We start from the raw sequence: 15,944 nt of genomic DNA, 5'->3' as shown, positions 1-15,944 counted from the left end.
GCATTAATCAGAGAGGCAACAAATAGACTAAAGATAACTCTGAAGGAGCTGCAAACCTCCACAGCGGAGATTGGAGTATCTGTCCATAGGACCACTTTAAGCCATATACTCCACAGAGCTGGCCTTTAAGGAAGAGTGCCCAGAAAATAAAGAAATAAGCGAACACTTTTGGTGTTCACCTAAAGGCAAGTGGGAGACTCCCCAAACACATGGAAGAAGCTATCCTTGTCAGATGAGACTAAAATGTAGCTTTTTGGACATAAAGAAAAACGCTATGTCTGGTCGCAATTCCAACACCCCACTTCACCCCGAGAACCCTATCCCCATAGTGAAGCATGGGGGTGGCACCATCATGCTCTGAGGATGTTTTTCATCGGCAGGGACTGGGAAACTGGTCAGAATTGAAGGAATGATGGATGGTGCTAAATACAGGGAAATTCTTGAGGGAAACCTGTTTCAGTCTTCCCGAGATTTCAGACTAGGACAGAGGTTCACCTTCCAGGAAAATGACTCATACTGCTAAAGCTACACTCGAGTGGTGTAAGGGGAAACATTTAAATGTCTTGGAATGTCCTAGTCAAAGCCCAGACCTCAATCCAATTGAGAATATGTGGGATGACTTAAAGATTGTTGTACAACAGCGGAACCCATCCAACTTGAAGGAGCTGGAGCAGTTTTGCCTTGAAGAATGGGCAAAGATCCCAGTGGCGCGATGTGCCAAGCTTATAGTGACATACCCCAAGAGACTTGCAGCTGTAATTGCTGAGAAAGGTGGCTCTACAAAGTATTGACTTTGTCGGGTGAATAGTTATGCACGCTCAAGTTCATTTTTTTTGTCTTATTTCTTGCTTATCTACCAATAAAAACTATTTTGCATATTCAAAGTGGTAGGCATGTTGTGTAAATCAAATGATACAAACCCCCCAAAAATCTATTTTTAATTCCAGGTTGTAAGGCAACAAAATAGGAAAAATGCCAAGAGGGGTGAATACTTTTACAAGCCACTGTAGCTACCTCAATTACCTTGTACCCCTGCACATTGACTCGGTACTGGTACTCCCTGTAATATAGCCATGTTATTTTTAGTCGTTATTCGTTTTTCACTGTGTATTTATTACTTGTGTCACTATTTCTATATATATATTTTGTTTAAAAAAAATCTTTACCTTTAACTCTGCGTTGTTGGGAAAGGACCCATAAGCAAGCATTTCACTGTTAGTCTACACCTGTTGTTTACAAAGCATGTAACAAATATAATTTCATCATAATAGGAAAACTATCTGGACCAGATCATCTCCTTCATCCTCACTGCTCTTCAAAGTAATGTCTAACTCTTGTTTCATGGTGAACGATTATTTTGCAACTCGGACTTGTTGACTCAACCCGTCGGCATCTCTGAGATTTATCACTCCGTGAGGCTTCGGGAATAAATCTGAGAACCACGAATCAACTTCCTGTTGGTTGTGTGACGTCCTAGGACAAGGTGAAAGCGTAATCTGTGACTGGGTAACAAAATTGTGATTGGGTACAAATGCATCATCTGGACAGGACTCAGGTTAGTGTTTTTCATCATGAATGGAAGATGAAAAAGCACATTTTGGTTTTCAGGAATTTTCACAATATAGCCAATTTTGACTTTGCAGCTGGCCCAACTAGTGGAAATTGCACAATTCTGCCTCCAGGGCAAGATTCATGACACTAAACCTTAATTAACCTGCGGCTGGAAGGGGTGTATCGATCAAGCTTCTCAAAGTACCAGTGCTGATTCAGGATCAGTTTTGCCTTTTAGATTCCAATGAATAAGGTTTTATGGACATGTAAACACTGTAAAGCGGCTACTGTGAATTTGACAGTAATTTACAGGCAGCTTGGTGGCAAGTAAATTTCTGTATTTCATATTACATTACACCTATTGTAATGTAAACATGGTATCAAGGCAAGCACTGTGTAATGAAACACAGTGCCATACCATTAAATTGACTGTATTATACTGTAAAAAAGTAAATGCTACCGTAATCAGAATTAATACATTTATGGATGAAATTCATTGAAGGGAGGGGTCTCTATTTCACAGTAGGTGTAAAGTGTTCACACATTACAGCATATTAATTCATATTTGGTGGAACTCCTAGAGGCCTTAACAAAGGCTTCCAAGCTGGTCGTAAATACAGGGCAAAACAGCCTGAAAAGACATGGCAAACTGCTCAACCATTAAAAGTTGAAGACTTTTCGCAGCATAAAATCTGTCCCCTATTAATTTTAACGTGATGGAGCACTATAACCACATACGAGTTAAATTGGTACAGCATTCTTACTCACGAGCCAGAAACCATCCACCCACGAGTGGTCAAAAGGTTTTTGGCACTCCAAAGATACTGTATTCTGTGCGATTGAATTACAGTACCGTTTGAAATACAGCTATTTTTTCGCCCCGCTCACAACATTTTCCCAAAATGCATCATCATTTACAATAGGCTGAAGTAAACTGTTTTAGACTATTTTACTGTTGATAATATCCCAAATTACCATGTTATTGGCAGTTTTCCGTTACAGTGTAGATCAGCACTCCTATTCTGAGATGCTTGATACATACAGCCCCAGAGCTTGATATTTCTTTGTTACATTGTTTAGTTGTTATGTAAGAGGGATTTACTGTATATGTGAAAATATATATACTCACTGCTCAGAAACTCTAATCATTATTTTCCATGCATCATGTTTATATACAATATACTATTCATTGACTATAACCTCTTGTGTATTACTCTTCGCTGTTGGTCTCTGTCCCCCTTCAGGCAAACAGCAGTCCTTTTGTGTTCCCTAGTAGTAATACAGATGTATAATCTTAATTTCAGCCAGTTTTCTACAGCAGTAAAATAATGGGGCAACAACAGGAACTGTGCATTTTTTGTGAATTATAATTAATGGACTTTTTTGTAGGGGTTGATACATTTTTCATTAGGGCAAATCAAGTTTGAAATTACCAAGTGGAAATGATTAACTTTAGAAGCCTTTTAAAAACTCGAATACCCTTCAAGAACATTTTCAGCAACAAAAGAGTGATCAAATTAACATCTCACATCTGAACATGGGTGTCTGGCTAGAAGTAAAGCACAACTGCATGGGGAATTGTGTGTTTTGTCAACTGGTTAGGGTGTTGGCTGTCTTTCATAGGCTGACAACCAAACAAGACTCATGTCTCCCCCAGGAGTCCTTAGTCCTATGTTGTCTAGTTTGAGACTGGAATAGCTGGTTCTTGAAAACAGACACAGTAGAGTGTGTGTGTGTGTGTGTATCTGTATTTTTGTATTTGTGTACACGTGGGGTTTCTGTATGTGCATAAGAGCTCTGTGTGCGTGTGTGTGTGTGTCTGTGTATAATTTAACATATTGGGGGATGTTTCGGGGGTCTAGAGTATGTTTGTAACACGGTAGCAGCTGCCATCTCCTAGGCACTGCAATGAGGTGAGGGCTGACAGCAGAGGGGATGACCAAGGGGAGGTGGGGAAAATGGAGTGTGAGGGGGAGGGGAGGTGGAGAGGAGAGGGAGTGGAAGAAAATAGCCTGGCAGGAGGCATACCCCATGCTGCCGTATTGGTTTCGGGAGAAGAGCTTTTCTCCTGCATCTCTCACTCTCTAGCTTGCATAGCTCGTTTTTTTCACTCTAAGGATACACCATCTGCCTGGACGTATTTTATACATATCAACCCTCATTTTCTGGTCAGTTTTACCTCAATACCAATGGTCATGGTCAAGGAAAAAGGTAACTGAATCGTGTGTGTGTCTGTGAGATTTGTTTTGATTGTTTTGATTGCCCGCAGTCTGATGTACAGTGTGTGTTTTTGTGGATCTGTCCTGGTTTTAGTGTTACATTGTAGATGCATTGCTGATGTAAGCTGCAGGCCAGTATTAGTGATCAGCGAACACATTTTTGTAAGGATTGTTCTTTGAGGGAGCATACTAAAGCATAACCAATTCATACAGGATAGAAGATCCCTTTTTGCTATCAAGTAGATATCTGCAGTGTATCGCTTCGCTGATAAAGACACACATGCAAGCATACAGTTCCTTATGCTGAAATATTACGTTGATATTTGGAACTGACTGCGTTTTACTACATGTAAATATACGAATATGGCTTGATGGCTAGTTTCAGTGGCGAGTTTGAGGTAAGGTAATGTACATTTGTGTACAGAGGGAAAGTGGAGCACTAGTGTAGGGATCCACACGGCGCACAGCCGCCCCAGTCAGACACGCACACATACTCAGTCTGCAGCCATAACCATGGTAACCGACTAAAAGGTACCTCCATTATTGTCTGCCCGTGGCCTCATTCATAGTGAGGTTTTTCTTACTGAAATCAGTCCATGTCCTACCATATTATGGTTCGAGTGTGAAATATATGTGTGTGTGTCTAAATGTAGAGGGTGACTGAGTGTGTGTGTGTGTGTGTGTGTGTGTGTGTGTGTGTGTGTGTGTGCACGCTAGTGTGTGTGTGTGTCAGACAGGCAGGCAGACAGGCAGGCAGAAAGGCAGACAGGCAGATCACATGATATGGCCTATCTGAGACCCACTGAGCTTTGGCGTCTAAGCTGAATGTGTGACACATGGAAAACTGAACTAAACAATGACTACACTCAGAGAGATTGTGCTTGTGGGTGGATTTCCCTATTAAGCTAATAATACTCTAGGCGTACTTGGCAATTTATAGGGTCTGCGAAGTACACCCGAGGAGACAGACCTACTTACCTTGAGTTACATGTGCTCTTTACGCCATCACATCTTCAGTATTTGCTTCAGTTGTGTTTCTCATTACAGTGTGTGTGTGTGTGTGCTCGCGCATGTCTGCATGCGTCTGTGTGTTGGGTGTGTACTCTTTACGCCATCACATCTTCAGTATTTGCTTCAGTTGTGTTTCTCATTACAGTGTGTGTGTGTGTGTGTGTGTGTGTGTGTGTGTGTGTGTGTGTGTGTGTGTGTGTGTGTTTGTGTGCACGCGCATGTCTGCATGCGTGTGAGTGTGTGTGTTGGGTGTGTACTTGTACATTCTCTTTGTCTAATCCTATGCTGACTCCAGCCCGCCTGTAAACACAGATAATCATCAAGAGCATTTCTACCTCATGCCACAGAAACAACGATACACAGAATCCCCTAATTTATCATCATCACAATCACTTTTATATTTTTGTGACTCACCCAGGTTTTGCAGAGTACTGCAGACACTGCAGTAGTGCCTCCTCTTTGAAGCGTGTCTCTCTCTCTCTCTCTCTCCTCCCTGAAAGAGTAGCAGAACATCCTCACTGTTACAGTTTTTCTCAATTGCTAAAACACAATTTCTGAAACCTTGCTCCATTTCCTGAAAACATTAAACACAAAACCTCCTCTTCAGGCACTATTTACATAACCTCTGACTCCTCTCGCAAAATGAAACATTCGCCTCAAAACAGTTTTACCTGTGTTCAAAATCAAACACTGCTCTCAAATCATGAACAAAGTGATCAACATGATATACACTCACAAGCAGTCAGTAAACAATACACCGAAAAATAGAAAACAGATTGTTCAAAACATACAATTCTCATGGAGAAGTACATTTTTAATCTAAAAAAATATTCATCTTTTTCTTTTTTCTTTTTTCTTTCTTTCGTTCATCTTTTGATGAACGAAAACATGTTCTATCATAGTAGTTCAAAATTGATCAGAAATTACTATTCTGCTTTGCTCTTTGCAATTTAGTTTTGTGTTCTTCCTCCTCATTGTACCCTTATTTTTATAGTACTGTACCCTGCATCTCACAAACTTGTCCTTTGTCTCTGTGATACTGAAATTCTTGTTCTTTGTTTATATGAACTTGCAACCAGTCAAAATCTATTGAGCAGTCGGTACTGTTAATAAATGGAAAGCACAATGTTCAGGGCCATACAATTTGTCCATGGTACAGTATACAGCCTACAATGCACTGTACTACAGTATACATTACTAAAAGGGACAAAAATCAAAGGAGTAAACGTGATCAATATGCTTCTTCTTGTCTTTGGGCTGGGTCAGGCCAGAGCACTTCGTCGACATCACAAGCAATATTGTCCCTCCTGAGGCAACGGGGGAAGAAGCCTCTTGTGTGTCGTATCCAGCCCTGACATTATTCATTTTGAGTGGTTGTGTTCAATCAATGACATGTCTTCTCTATTTGTATTTGATTGTTGCCACTTGTGTTTACCAGTGTGGATGACATGTGCATTAGAGTGCAGAATGTGTTTTGAGAATGAGAATGTGTTTAGAGTTTTGCTGAAAAGTCTAAGTGAGATCTTCAAATTGTGTTTTTCCATGTGAAATAGTTTAAGGTATTGACAACAGACTGCATAACTAGCTAAATGAGTCCAGGTAACTGAGAACCTTGTTCAGCCAATGGGTTTTAGTGTTTTAGCAATTGAGAAAAACTGTAATACAACTGTAGCAAAGGATCAGCACTTATAGAGGTAAAGCGGAGTGGATACATCCCAAATGGCGCCGTATTCCCTACATAGTGCACTACTTTTGACCAAGGCCCATATGGTCCCATTTGGGACGCAGATCGTGAGTTAGACACAGCGAGCACCAGTGTTGCGGCCTAAAATCAATACACAGAGCTCTGAAACCTGCATCCCCCTTGAGATAGAATTAGTTTAGAGAAGGAAATAGAGGGGACATCCAGGTTATGTATGACAAACCTTAGAAATACTCATTATATGTGACAAACATCCCTTTGCCATTTGCTCTGTGCTAAAACTGAACCCCTCATCTGATTATCATAGGTAATTTGACACATGATGCTAAACAGAGAAGATAGAGTCTAGATTTGGGCCTGATTTTGGATCCTGTAATGTATTTAAATGTACTATCTTTCAGAGGGAGGTAACAATTATTTTGATAGGGTAGGGTTTTTTGATAGGGTTTTTATTGTTTAGGAAATGATAAGAGGGGGCAAATAGTCTTAGATACACAGTAATCCTGTACAAAATTAAACACTATATATTACACACTTGACACATACACAAAAGTACATACACATGTCTCTACACACACAGTATGTACCAAGAGCTGGGTGGGTGAATTGAAAGTCCTTCTCTGTTCATACATTACAGGTAACTGTGTTAGTTAGAACATCCCAACAACAACAACCCTCTGGTCTATGACAGCCAGCCATTTAGAAACAATGATTATTCTGTGTTAGGTCCCCAGGGATGAGTTATTCAGGGCTGGGGGGCTGGTAGAGGGAGATACGTTCCCCCCAATTTGTGCCCATCTTTGAAGTGCTTTGTCTGGGACACTGGTGCAGGGGCTGGCGGTTGGTCGGGGGGTAGGGGTTGTGAATCAAATCATACATATTCATTAGAGGGAGGTTATAGGATGCCTTATTATGTCTGTGTGATAAAGAGTACCGCACGCCCTCACCAAAACACACATGCACACACACACATGCAAGCTCGCACGCACGCACACAGGCACTCACACACACACACTTTTACCACAGTGGGGATATTTAGAATTTGATATTCGTTGTAGGCCATGCCACTCCAGAACTGCTCATCCCAGAGGGGTTGGTTGGATGGGAGACCCAGAGCCATACACATGTGTGTGTGGGAGGGGCATGGTTTGGTGGGGAGTTGGTGTGTGTGTGTGTGTGTGTGTGTGTGTGTGTGTGTGTGTGTGTGTGTGTGTGTGTGTGTGTGTGTGTGTGTGTGTGTGTGTGTGTGTGTGTGTGTGTGTGTGTGTGTGTGTGTGTGTGTGTGTGTGTGTGTGTGTGTGTGTGTGTGTGTGGTGTGTGTGTGTGTGTAAATAGAGTAGTGTGTGTGATACTCATTGCATCTGGCTTGTATGTTCTGTATATATCTTCTATATCTTATCAGTGGAGTGTCCCAGACACGCCACAGGGGTCCTGTTTTTCTGCTAGGCTCCACAGGAAGCAGTCATTTCAGTCTCATACTTAAATGACTTACAGAAAACAAATAGTGGTGTGAAAATACGCTATTAGAACTTTTCCTTAGATTTTTTGAGTAATCATATTCCCAATACATTTTCAAAACACTACTACTGTTTTGTGCATTTTAGATAGAATAGTCTAGGACGAGAATGGGAGACCCAGAAAAAGGCTTATCTGAAGGACAGCTGAAGAACCCTTTATGGTTCTAGGTAGTCTAGAAAATAGGAAGTTAAAGCTTGAGCCTGAGAGTGAAGATGAGAGTGGAGGCTTCATCAGTTATTTCCCCTCTCCATCCATAAATTACACACACTCTATTGTTATTAACCAGCAAGGCCTGTGCATGCGTAACAGGAAAATATGTCCATGGGGGATTCAATCTGTCCTTCTCCAGTTCCCCCCAGTGCATCATCGGCAATCTTTATTATTGCTTATGCAGAGGCTTCCTTTAAAGAGATGGGGGTTGGGGTTGTAGTAGGTGGGTTGAAAGCACCACTCGTCGAAGTGTGCTGAGCCTGGGGAAGCTCTTTTGGTAACTTTACACTTACGCCCATGGATTTGGGGGCTACGCCTGTCTGTCTGTTGCCTTGTATCAGTCCTAAAGCAATGCAGGCTATGGGTTGTAAGTGTGAGAGGAGGCCTGGGTGATGATTAGGGCCATGTTCGGTAGGACAAACGTTGTGGAAAGTTTCACACAGAAATGTCAAAAATACAGTGGACACTACTCCTTTTTCTACATAACATATTTCTATCTGAACATTTCACAATGTTGTGCCCTGTTGAATGTATCCCAGTGTACATGGTTTTGCCTGTGATCTTCCAGTGATGAGGCAGAGGCAGTATAGATCTCTCTGTCAGCAGATATTACAGTTCCATCCTCATCCTCTGTAGACTGAGACATCAATGCTGTAGTAGAGACGAGGGTGGAATGTGACATTGTGTGACCATAGTTACTGATTAATCACTCGGTAAGAGCATGGTATAGCGAAGATATCCCAGTCTCACATAGTTTTTTGACATCCTTGTACAAACGTATATTTTCTACTAGTAAACTGCATGAGATCCAGACGATTTAGGCACACGGAAACAATTACGGTTAAGACATTAATTCCGACTGGCTTAAGTTAAGAGTTAAGGTTTGTATCACATCCGGACATGATTGGGAGTCCCATAGGGTGGGGCACAATTGGCCCAGCGTCGTCCAGGTTTGGCCAAGGTATGCCCTTCATTGTAAAATAAGAATTTGCTCTTAACTGACTTGCCTAGTTAAATAAAGGTGAAATAAAAAATAAACAGAAACAACTTTAGGGTTAAGTTCAAGCATTAATTCCAATTAGTTAACAGTTCAGGAATTCATACTGATTGGTTAAGTTAAGGATTAAGGTTTGTGATCGAGTTAATTCAATTCAGGCATTAATTCTGATCGGGTGAATTAAGGATTAAGGTTTGGAATAGGGTAAAAACTGAAAAACACGGTTAAGTTTAGCCATTAATTAAGATTGGCCTTGCTAACTCATTGTGGATGGATGGTGCAGTGGTCTAAGCAGTGACCTCCTGCTCCATAGACTTTGGGCTTAATGCTAGACCTGGGCACCTGTTTTGAGTTTTACATTCTCTCCCACGGTGGATGGTTTCGACAGGGTCTCCCAACGTCCTGGCGACCTGTGATCGAGTGATCTCTCTGGGGATAAACAGTTCTACTTACTTACAGCTATGGTGATAGCACAGTCACCGTACTGGGCTAGCCCTGTGTATTCCCTATTACTGAGGTAATATTGTCACAGTTGGTTTAATCTCGGAATCCAGAACTAAATCTTGCAAGAAACTACAGTTGGTTTGGAGTATTCATTACTCCTTAGTTCCAGTAAGTTGCTGTATAGTTACATACCAGTGCTGAGGCGCCATATCACATTGTGAGTGCTGAGTACTGAGCCCTCACCACCACTGCTGTCTTAGTTCACTGCCACTCTGGTCTAAGACCTTTGTTATTGAAGAATGACTCACAGCTCTGTGGAAAATCACATTGAGCACACGAGGGAGACAGACTCCCTCCCACCTTACCTTACTTCCTCTCTCTCTCTCTCTCTCTCTCTCTCTCTCTCTCTCTTGCTCTCACCCCTCTTTTTCTCTCTTTTAACTCCCTCCTTTCCTCCATCCGTCCATCTCATCCTATAAACCAGGGTTCCCCAATAGGCGGCCCGTGAGCCAAATTCCTCCCTCAGGTGATTTCATTCGCAACCCCTTAAACTTTCTGGGCAAAAATATAAATAATAACAATTTCTTGTATAAATAATTTTCGTTCTGGGACATGAAATAAATTACCAGGAAATTAGCTCAAAGTTATTTTAATTGAGGAAATCTGTTCCCAAGTACTCCCATGCATAAATAGAGAGGCATATGTGATCGTATCCCAATGTCATCGAGGTTGGAATTTATTCCGTTTTTTTGTCAAATATTATATATTTTGGGGATTCTTGCGGTCAAATTGCGGTGTACAAATTATTATTATTGTGTACAAATTGTGTTATTGTGTACAAATTATTCTTTTGTTTATTCATGTATTTATTTAAATTTTACCCCTTTTTCTCCCCAATTTCGTGGTATCCAATTGTTTAGTAGCTACTATCTTGTCTCATCGCTACAACTCCCATACGGGCTCGGGAGAGATGAAGGTTGAAAGTCATGCGTCCTCCGATACACAACCCAACCAAGCCGCACTGCTTCTTAACACAGCGTGCATCCAACCCGGAAGCCAGCCGCACCAATGTGTTGGAGGAAACACCATGCACATGGCAACCTTGGTTAGCGTGCACTGCGCTCGGCACGCCACAGGAGTCGCTTGTGCGCGATGAGTCAAGGATATCCCTACCGGCCAAACCCTCCCTAACCCGGATGACGCTGGGCCAATTGTGCGTCGCCCTACAGACCTACTGGTCGCGGCCGGTTGCGACAGAGCCTGTGCGCGAACCCAGAGTCTCTGGTGGCATAGCTGGCACTGCAGTACAGCCCCCTTAACCACTGCGTCACCCGGGAGGCCATGTACAAATTATTTATAACTATGTTTACGCCCCCCGACCATCCAATCAAGGAAAAACCGTCCCACGGCTGAATATTATTGGGGACCCCTGCCCTATACCATGAGTGGGTGTGCTCTTGCAATGTCTTCCCCACCACTTTCAATTCAGATCTGGACCAACCTTGTGTATAGTATCATACAAAACGAAGGCTTACAGTGGCTTTGTGACCAGGCCTTGGGGATGGATCAGACAATGTTTTTTGAAGGTGTTCCTTCATCAAAAACTGAGGGGAAAGACCTCTCCATCATGGTGACAACTCCACGGTGTCTCCCTCCCAGAGTGCAAAGAACCTTGGTGTGACCTTATACAACACCCTGTCGTTCTCTGCAAACATCAAAGCAGTGATTCTCTCCTGCTGGTTCATGCTCTACAACAGTGGATCCCAAACTTTTTATAGTCCCATACCCCTTCAAACATTCAACCTCCAGCTGCGTACCCCCTCTAACACCAGGGTCAGCGCACTCTCAAATGTTGTTTTTCCCATCATTGTAACCCTGCCACACACATACTATACAATACATTTATTAAACATAAGAATGAGTGTGAGTTTTTGTCACAACCTGGGTCGTGGGAAGTGGCAAAGAGCTCTTATAGGACCAGGGCACAATCCAGAAATCTGGCAGTGGCTTCTGATTATGAAATTCTGAAATTATCACAGAACAGCTTGTTGCAATTTCGATGAGGCTCTGTTGTTCAGATATCGGTAAGTGGACTGGAGGCAGGGCATGAAAGGGATAACGAATCCAGTTGTTAGTGTCATCAGTTTAGGGAAAGTGCCTGCGTAATTGCACACCCAACTCACTCAGGTGCTTCGCTATATCACATTTGACATTGTCGGTAAGTTTGAGTTCATTTGCACACAAAAAATCATACAATGACGGAAAGATGAATGGATAAGAGTGTCTGACTAAAATGGAAAAATGTGAAGTGAATATGTTTGCTGAATGTTTTCTGAAGGTGTTCCCTTGTCAGAAACAATTTAATGTGAAGGGTGGAGGTGCGATCTGTTTTTATAACTGATTACTATCTGTTGTGGTCGTTCCCTGGCTTATTACACAGAGAAAATGCCTGGCACTTTATCCCCAGGTATAATACTTTTTAACTGGGTATATGCATGTATGAACCTTTACAATATCTGATAATAAGAGTTATAATATGTTATGCCTCTCTATGTATTAATATTTCAACTGACTCAAATTGCTGTTAATTACTCAGGATCATTATGAGTTGACAAAAATAAATTATAGGGGGGGAGGGGGGGTGTACATAATTAGGACTGGTCTTACAATGCATTATAACGGCATCATAGTACATTAAACCTGCATGTTGTAAAGTGTGGCTGAATGTTTTGGTAAAAGGTATGTTGTTCATATTAAAACAACTTTAATCTCAGCAGAATTGTGTGTGTGTGTGTGTGTGTGTGGACATGTTTAACTCTTCTTGTGGGGACCAGAAGTCTCCACAAGAATAGTAAACAAACAAAATTTGACCAACTGGGGACATTTTGTTTGTCCCCACGAGGTCACGAATGCTATTTCTAGGGTGTGTGTTTCTGAGTTGATGCTCTTGAAAGTGAAATAATCTGCAGTTTCAAAATAAGCTGCATTGCCGCAATGGAACAGTATGTGGATAAAGTATAGTGGTGTGAATGTGTGTGTGTGTGTTGTTCTTTTCACTGTCATGGTTTCTGAGCAGTTGGTCCTTAACACAGATACAGATACAGAGCCTCTGCCTGCCCATATACCCGCATCAATAGCCATTGGAAGGCAAAGCTACAGTTTACTAATGCATAACCTACCGTATATTATATTTTATAGGGTATGTTTCTTGGACATTGATAAAAGGGGCCAAACAACAACAAAGTGCTCACCCTGCCACCTTTATCATAAACAGCTGTGTGATTGGGCTGGAGAAATGTAACTACTCTCAAATTCATAGACAGGGCTATGGATCCAAGGACGATAGTTTTATTTAAATGTTTCTCCCCAGTTGGTAGTTACAGTCTTGTCCCATCGCTGCACCTCCTGTACGGACTCGGCAGAGGGCGAAGGTCGAGAGCCGTGCGTCCTCCGAAACACAACCCAGCCAAGCTGCACAGCTTCTTGACACATTGCCCGCTTAACCCGGAAGCCAGCTGCACCAACGTGTCAGAGGAAACACTGTACACCTGGTGACCGCGTCAGCTTGCGTACGCCCTGCGCGCCACAGGAGTCGCTAGAGCGCAATGGGACAAGGACATTCCGGTCGGCCAAACCCTCCCCTAACCCGGATGACGCTGGTCCAATTGTGTGTCAGACATAATTTACAAATGTGTTTAGTGGGTCCGCCAGATCAGAAGCAGTAGAGATGACCAAGGATATTCTCTTGATAAGTGTGTGAATTGGACCATTTTCTTGTCCTGCTAAGCATTCAAAATGTAATGAGTACATTTGGGTGTCAGGGAAAATGTATGGAGTAAAAAGTACATTCTTTTCTTTGGGAATGTAGGGAAGTAAAAGTAATCAAAAATATAAATAGTAGAGTACAGATGCCCCAGAAAACTACTCAAGTAGTAGTTTAAAGTATTTTTTACTTAAGTACTTTACACCATTGCAAGTCCCTCCTCTTATTGTACATTCCCTGCTCTTATAAGGTGTGATGATTAAGTCCTCATTAGTAATTCCAAAACGTCAAATGTAAAGTATTATTCTCAAACAAAGAATACAAGACAATATCGTTTTGTGAAAATACAAACGATACGTTTATCCATGATATAATTAATGAGTGTAAATGTGCTTTTTCAAGACATGATTTTGAAGCTTCAAATGCTTTATCTTTTCTTTGCAAATTATGAAATGACAACATAACATTAATTACTGCAGTCGGCTAAATCAGGGTCACACAGAGTGTTTCTTGGTAGTCTTAAACAAATCTACTTTAAAACAAAAGTATACACCACTCACAGGGTTATGGGCTTAAAAAAAAGAAGACACCTGTACCATGTCAGATATAGAGTTGACATGTATTACATTTTGAGTTTGCATCCCATTATTACACTTTATATACATCACAGAAGACTGAAATATGACGAAACCATTTGTCTTAGAAACACCAGATTTTAGGTGTTACATTTTTATTTTATTTTATTAATGACGAAAGTATGACAAATATGAATAACACTCCACCCATGAGGTCACTAGGTCATTTGAATGCAAGAATAGGCTACCAGGTGTTTCACATTTTTATATTGATAAAGTAAGACAGGTCAAAGATCTGTAAGGCATTCTATTTCATATTCATGGGGAAAAAAACTGCTAACGGACTGCTAATGTTAGCAGTAGCACTTATACAAAACATGTTCAAAACGTCAGCCCGGAGCTCAATATGATCCACCAGTTTTTCTGCAGGGAGACAGAGAAATAGCAAATAATAACAATAAATAATGATAGAATATGAATGCATAATTAATTTATTAACTGCTATCATGTTAATACATTGCAATATGAATATACAATTATTAAACATATTAATAGCAATATGCAAAATGTATATACATGAATGAAGCTGTGCAAATATAGCAACAAGATAACAATAGGAATCTCAAAAGTGGGATACAATAACATGTGGCGTGGTCTCCAATATGAAGTAGTTTAAGTGTCTCCATTACACATTTAGGCAAATTGTGCTTCAGGCTTAATACATTGGCGACAGCCATCCCACCTATCTGTTTCATGTCTCAGGTATTCCGCGAAAGCTAGCATGGATAGAATGCAATAGTTTACTATTATTTGCTATATTCTAATAATGTTCATGTGTTAACGTATCGCCACGGTCCGCGCTATGGTGAAACTAGCACTCCGAGAGATCTGAAATCATTTGATGGTGAACTTTGGCAGCCAACTAGAGAAGAAAGGCAAGCTTGAAAGTCAGGACAATCCTTGTCCTGCAAAGAAACATTATTTTTAAAGTTCTTAAAAAAATTTTTTGCAAGCAGTAGCAATTTAGAATTAAATGTGGAGTGTAGCTTTATAGTTACATGATGACATCACCTGCCTCACATACCTTATTCGGCAATCATAATGTATAAAAAAACAAAAAAACAATTCTATCATCATTTGTCACGATGAAGAAAGTTTGACAAAAGAAAAATCCACCCCAGCATATACTCTCTGATTACAACCTCATTGAATCCTGGCGAGCACATGATCCTAAAGCAAAAGAGAACACTTTCTACTCAAACAGGCATAAAACATTCTCACATTTCGATTTCATACTATTATCTACACCTCTGTTTTCTTTAAACAAGAAAATATAAATTCGACATATGAGCTTATTACTGCCATATTCAAATCTTAGAATGTATCAATATCAATAAAAAGGCAGTCTATGACCGCAGGGTTCTATGGAATGCCACCAAAGGTTTTATGATTCTTTTTTTAACTGCATTTGCATGTGGTTTGAATATAAAAGAATTGGAAATGTTTAACTGCGTTAGATCGTTCTCAACAAACACTCATGACCAAGTAGCTATTCCTCTTTCCAAGGTCAAGACAGAGCTCAATTAATTGATAAGACAGAGAGCAGAATTTGCCATCCATCGAATTTGACTCAACAGTTGCTTCCATGGTAATCGTCCTAGTCATTTACTGGCCAACAAGCTAAGCAGTAATGATCGATTAGCTGTTATAGCAACTATTGAATCTGGAACAGGGGGAATTACTATCAGAACCCACATTAATCAATCAAAGATTCTCCCACTTCTATAAAGAACTGTATACCTCAGATTGTAAAACTGCACACCCAGCCAAACTAAGTCCTTTCTAAAATAATTAAGAACTCCTCTTCTCTCAATAGAGGACGACACCCTGGCTGGGAGCCTGAATTGTTAGGTATGCTGCACTGTTGGAGATAGAAACATAAGCATTTTGTTGC

General features: G+C 40.9%; 1 protein-coding gene across 16 annotated transcripts in view; it reads left to right on the top strand.

Annotated features, from left to right (window-relative positions):
• Window positions 1–15,944, top strand: part of ablim1a (actin binding LIM protein 1a) — a 173,825-nt gene that overhangs the window by 62,611 nt on the left and 95,270 nt on the right. For 3 of the 16 annotated variants that reach the window (XM_031823263.1, XM_031823258.1, XM_031823257.1), the window contains exon 1: window positions 3,368–3,762. The exons of 6 other annotated variants lie outside the window; for them this stretch is intronic. In XM_031823263.1, coding sequence (XP_031679123.1) covers window positions 3,510–3,762 — 253 coding nt within the window. In that variant the 5' untranslated portion in view covers window positions 3,368–3,509. Of the gene's footprint in view, window positions 1–3,365; window positions 3,763–15,944 lie in introns of those variants that run through there. 7 more of the 16 variants (XM_031823262.1, XM_020481346.2, XM_031823260.1 and 4 more) reach the window with 6 other exon arrangements.

Source organism: Oncorhynchus kisutch, linkage group LG4 (genome assembly GCF_002021735.2).
Source record: "Oncorhynchus kisutch isolate 150728-3 linkage group LG4, Okis_V2, whole genome shotgun sequence".
In the NCBI taxonomy this organism is placed as follows: Eukaryota; Metazoa; Chordata; class Actinopteri; order Salmoniformes; family Salmonidae; genus Oncorhynchus; species Oncorhynchus kisutch.
The sequence above is the reverse complement of the archived record's forward strand: the minus strand, read 5'-3'. Positions and strand labels throughout refer to the sequence as shown.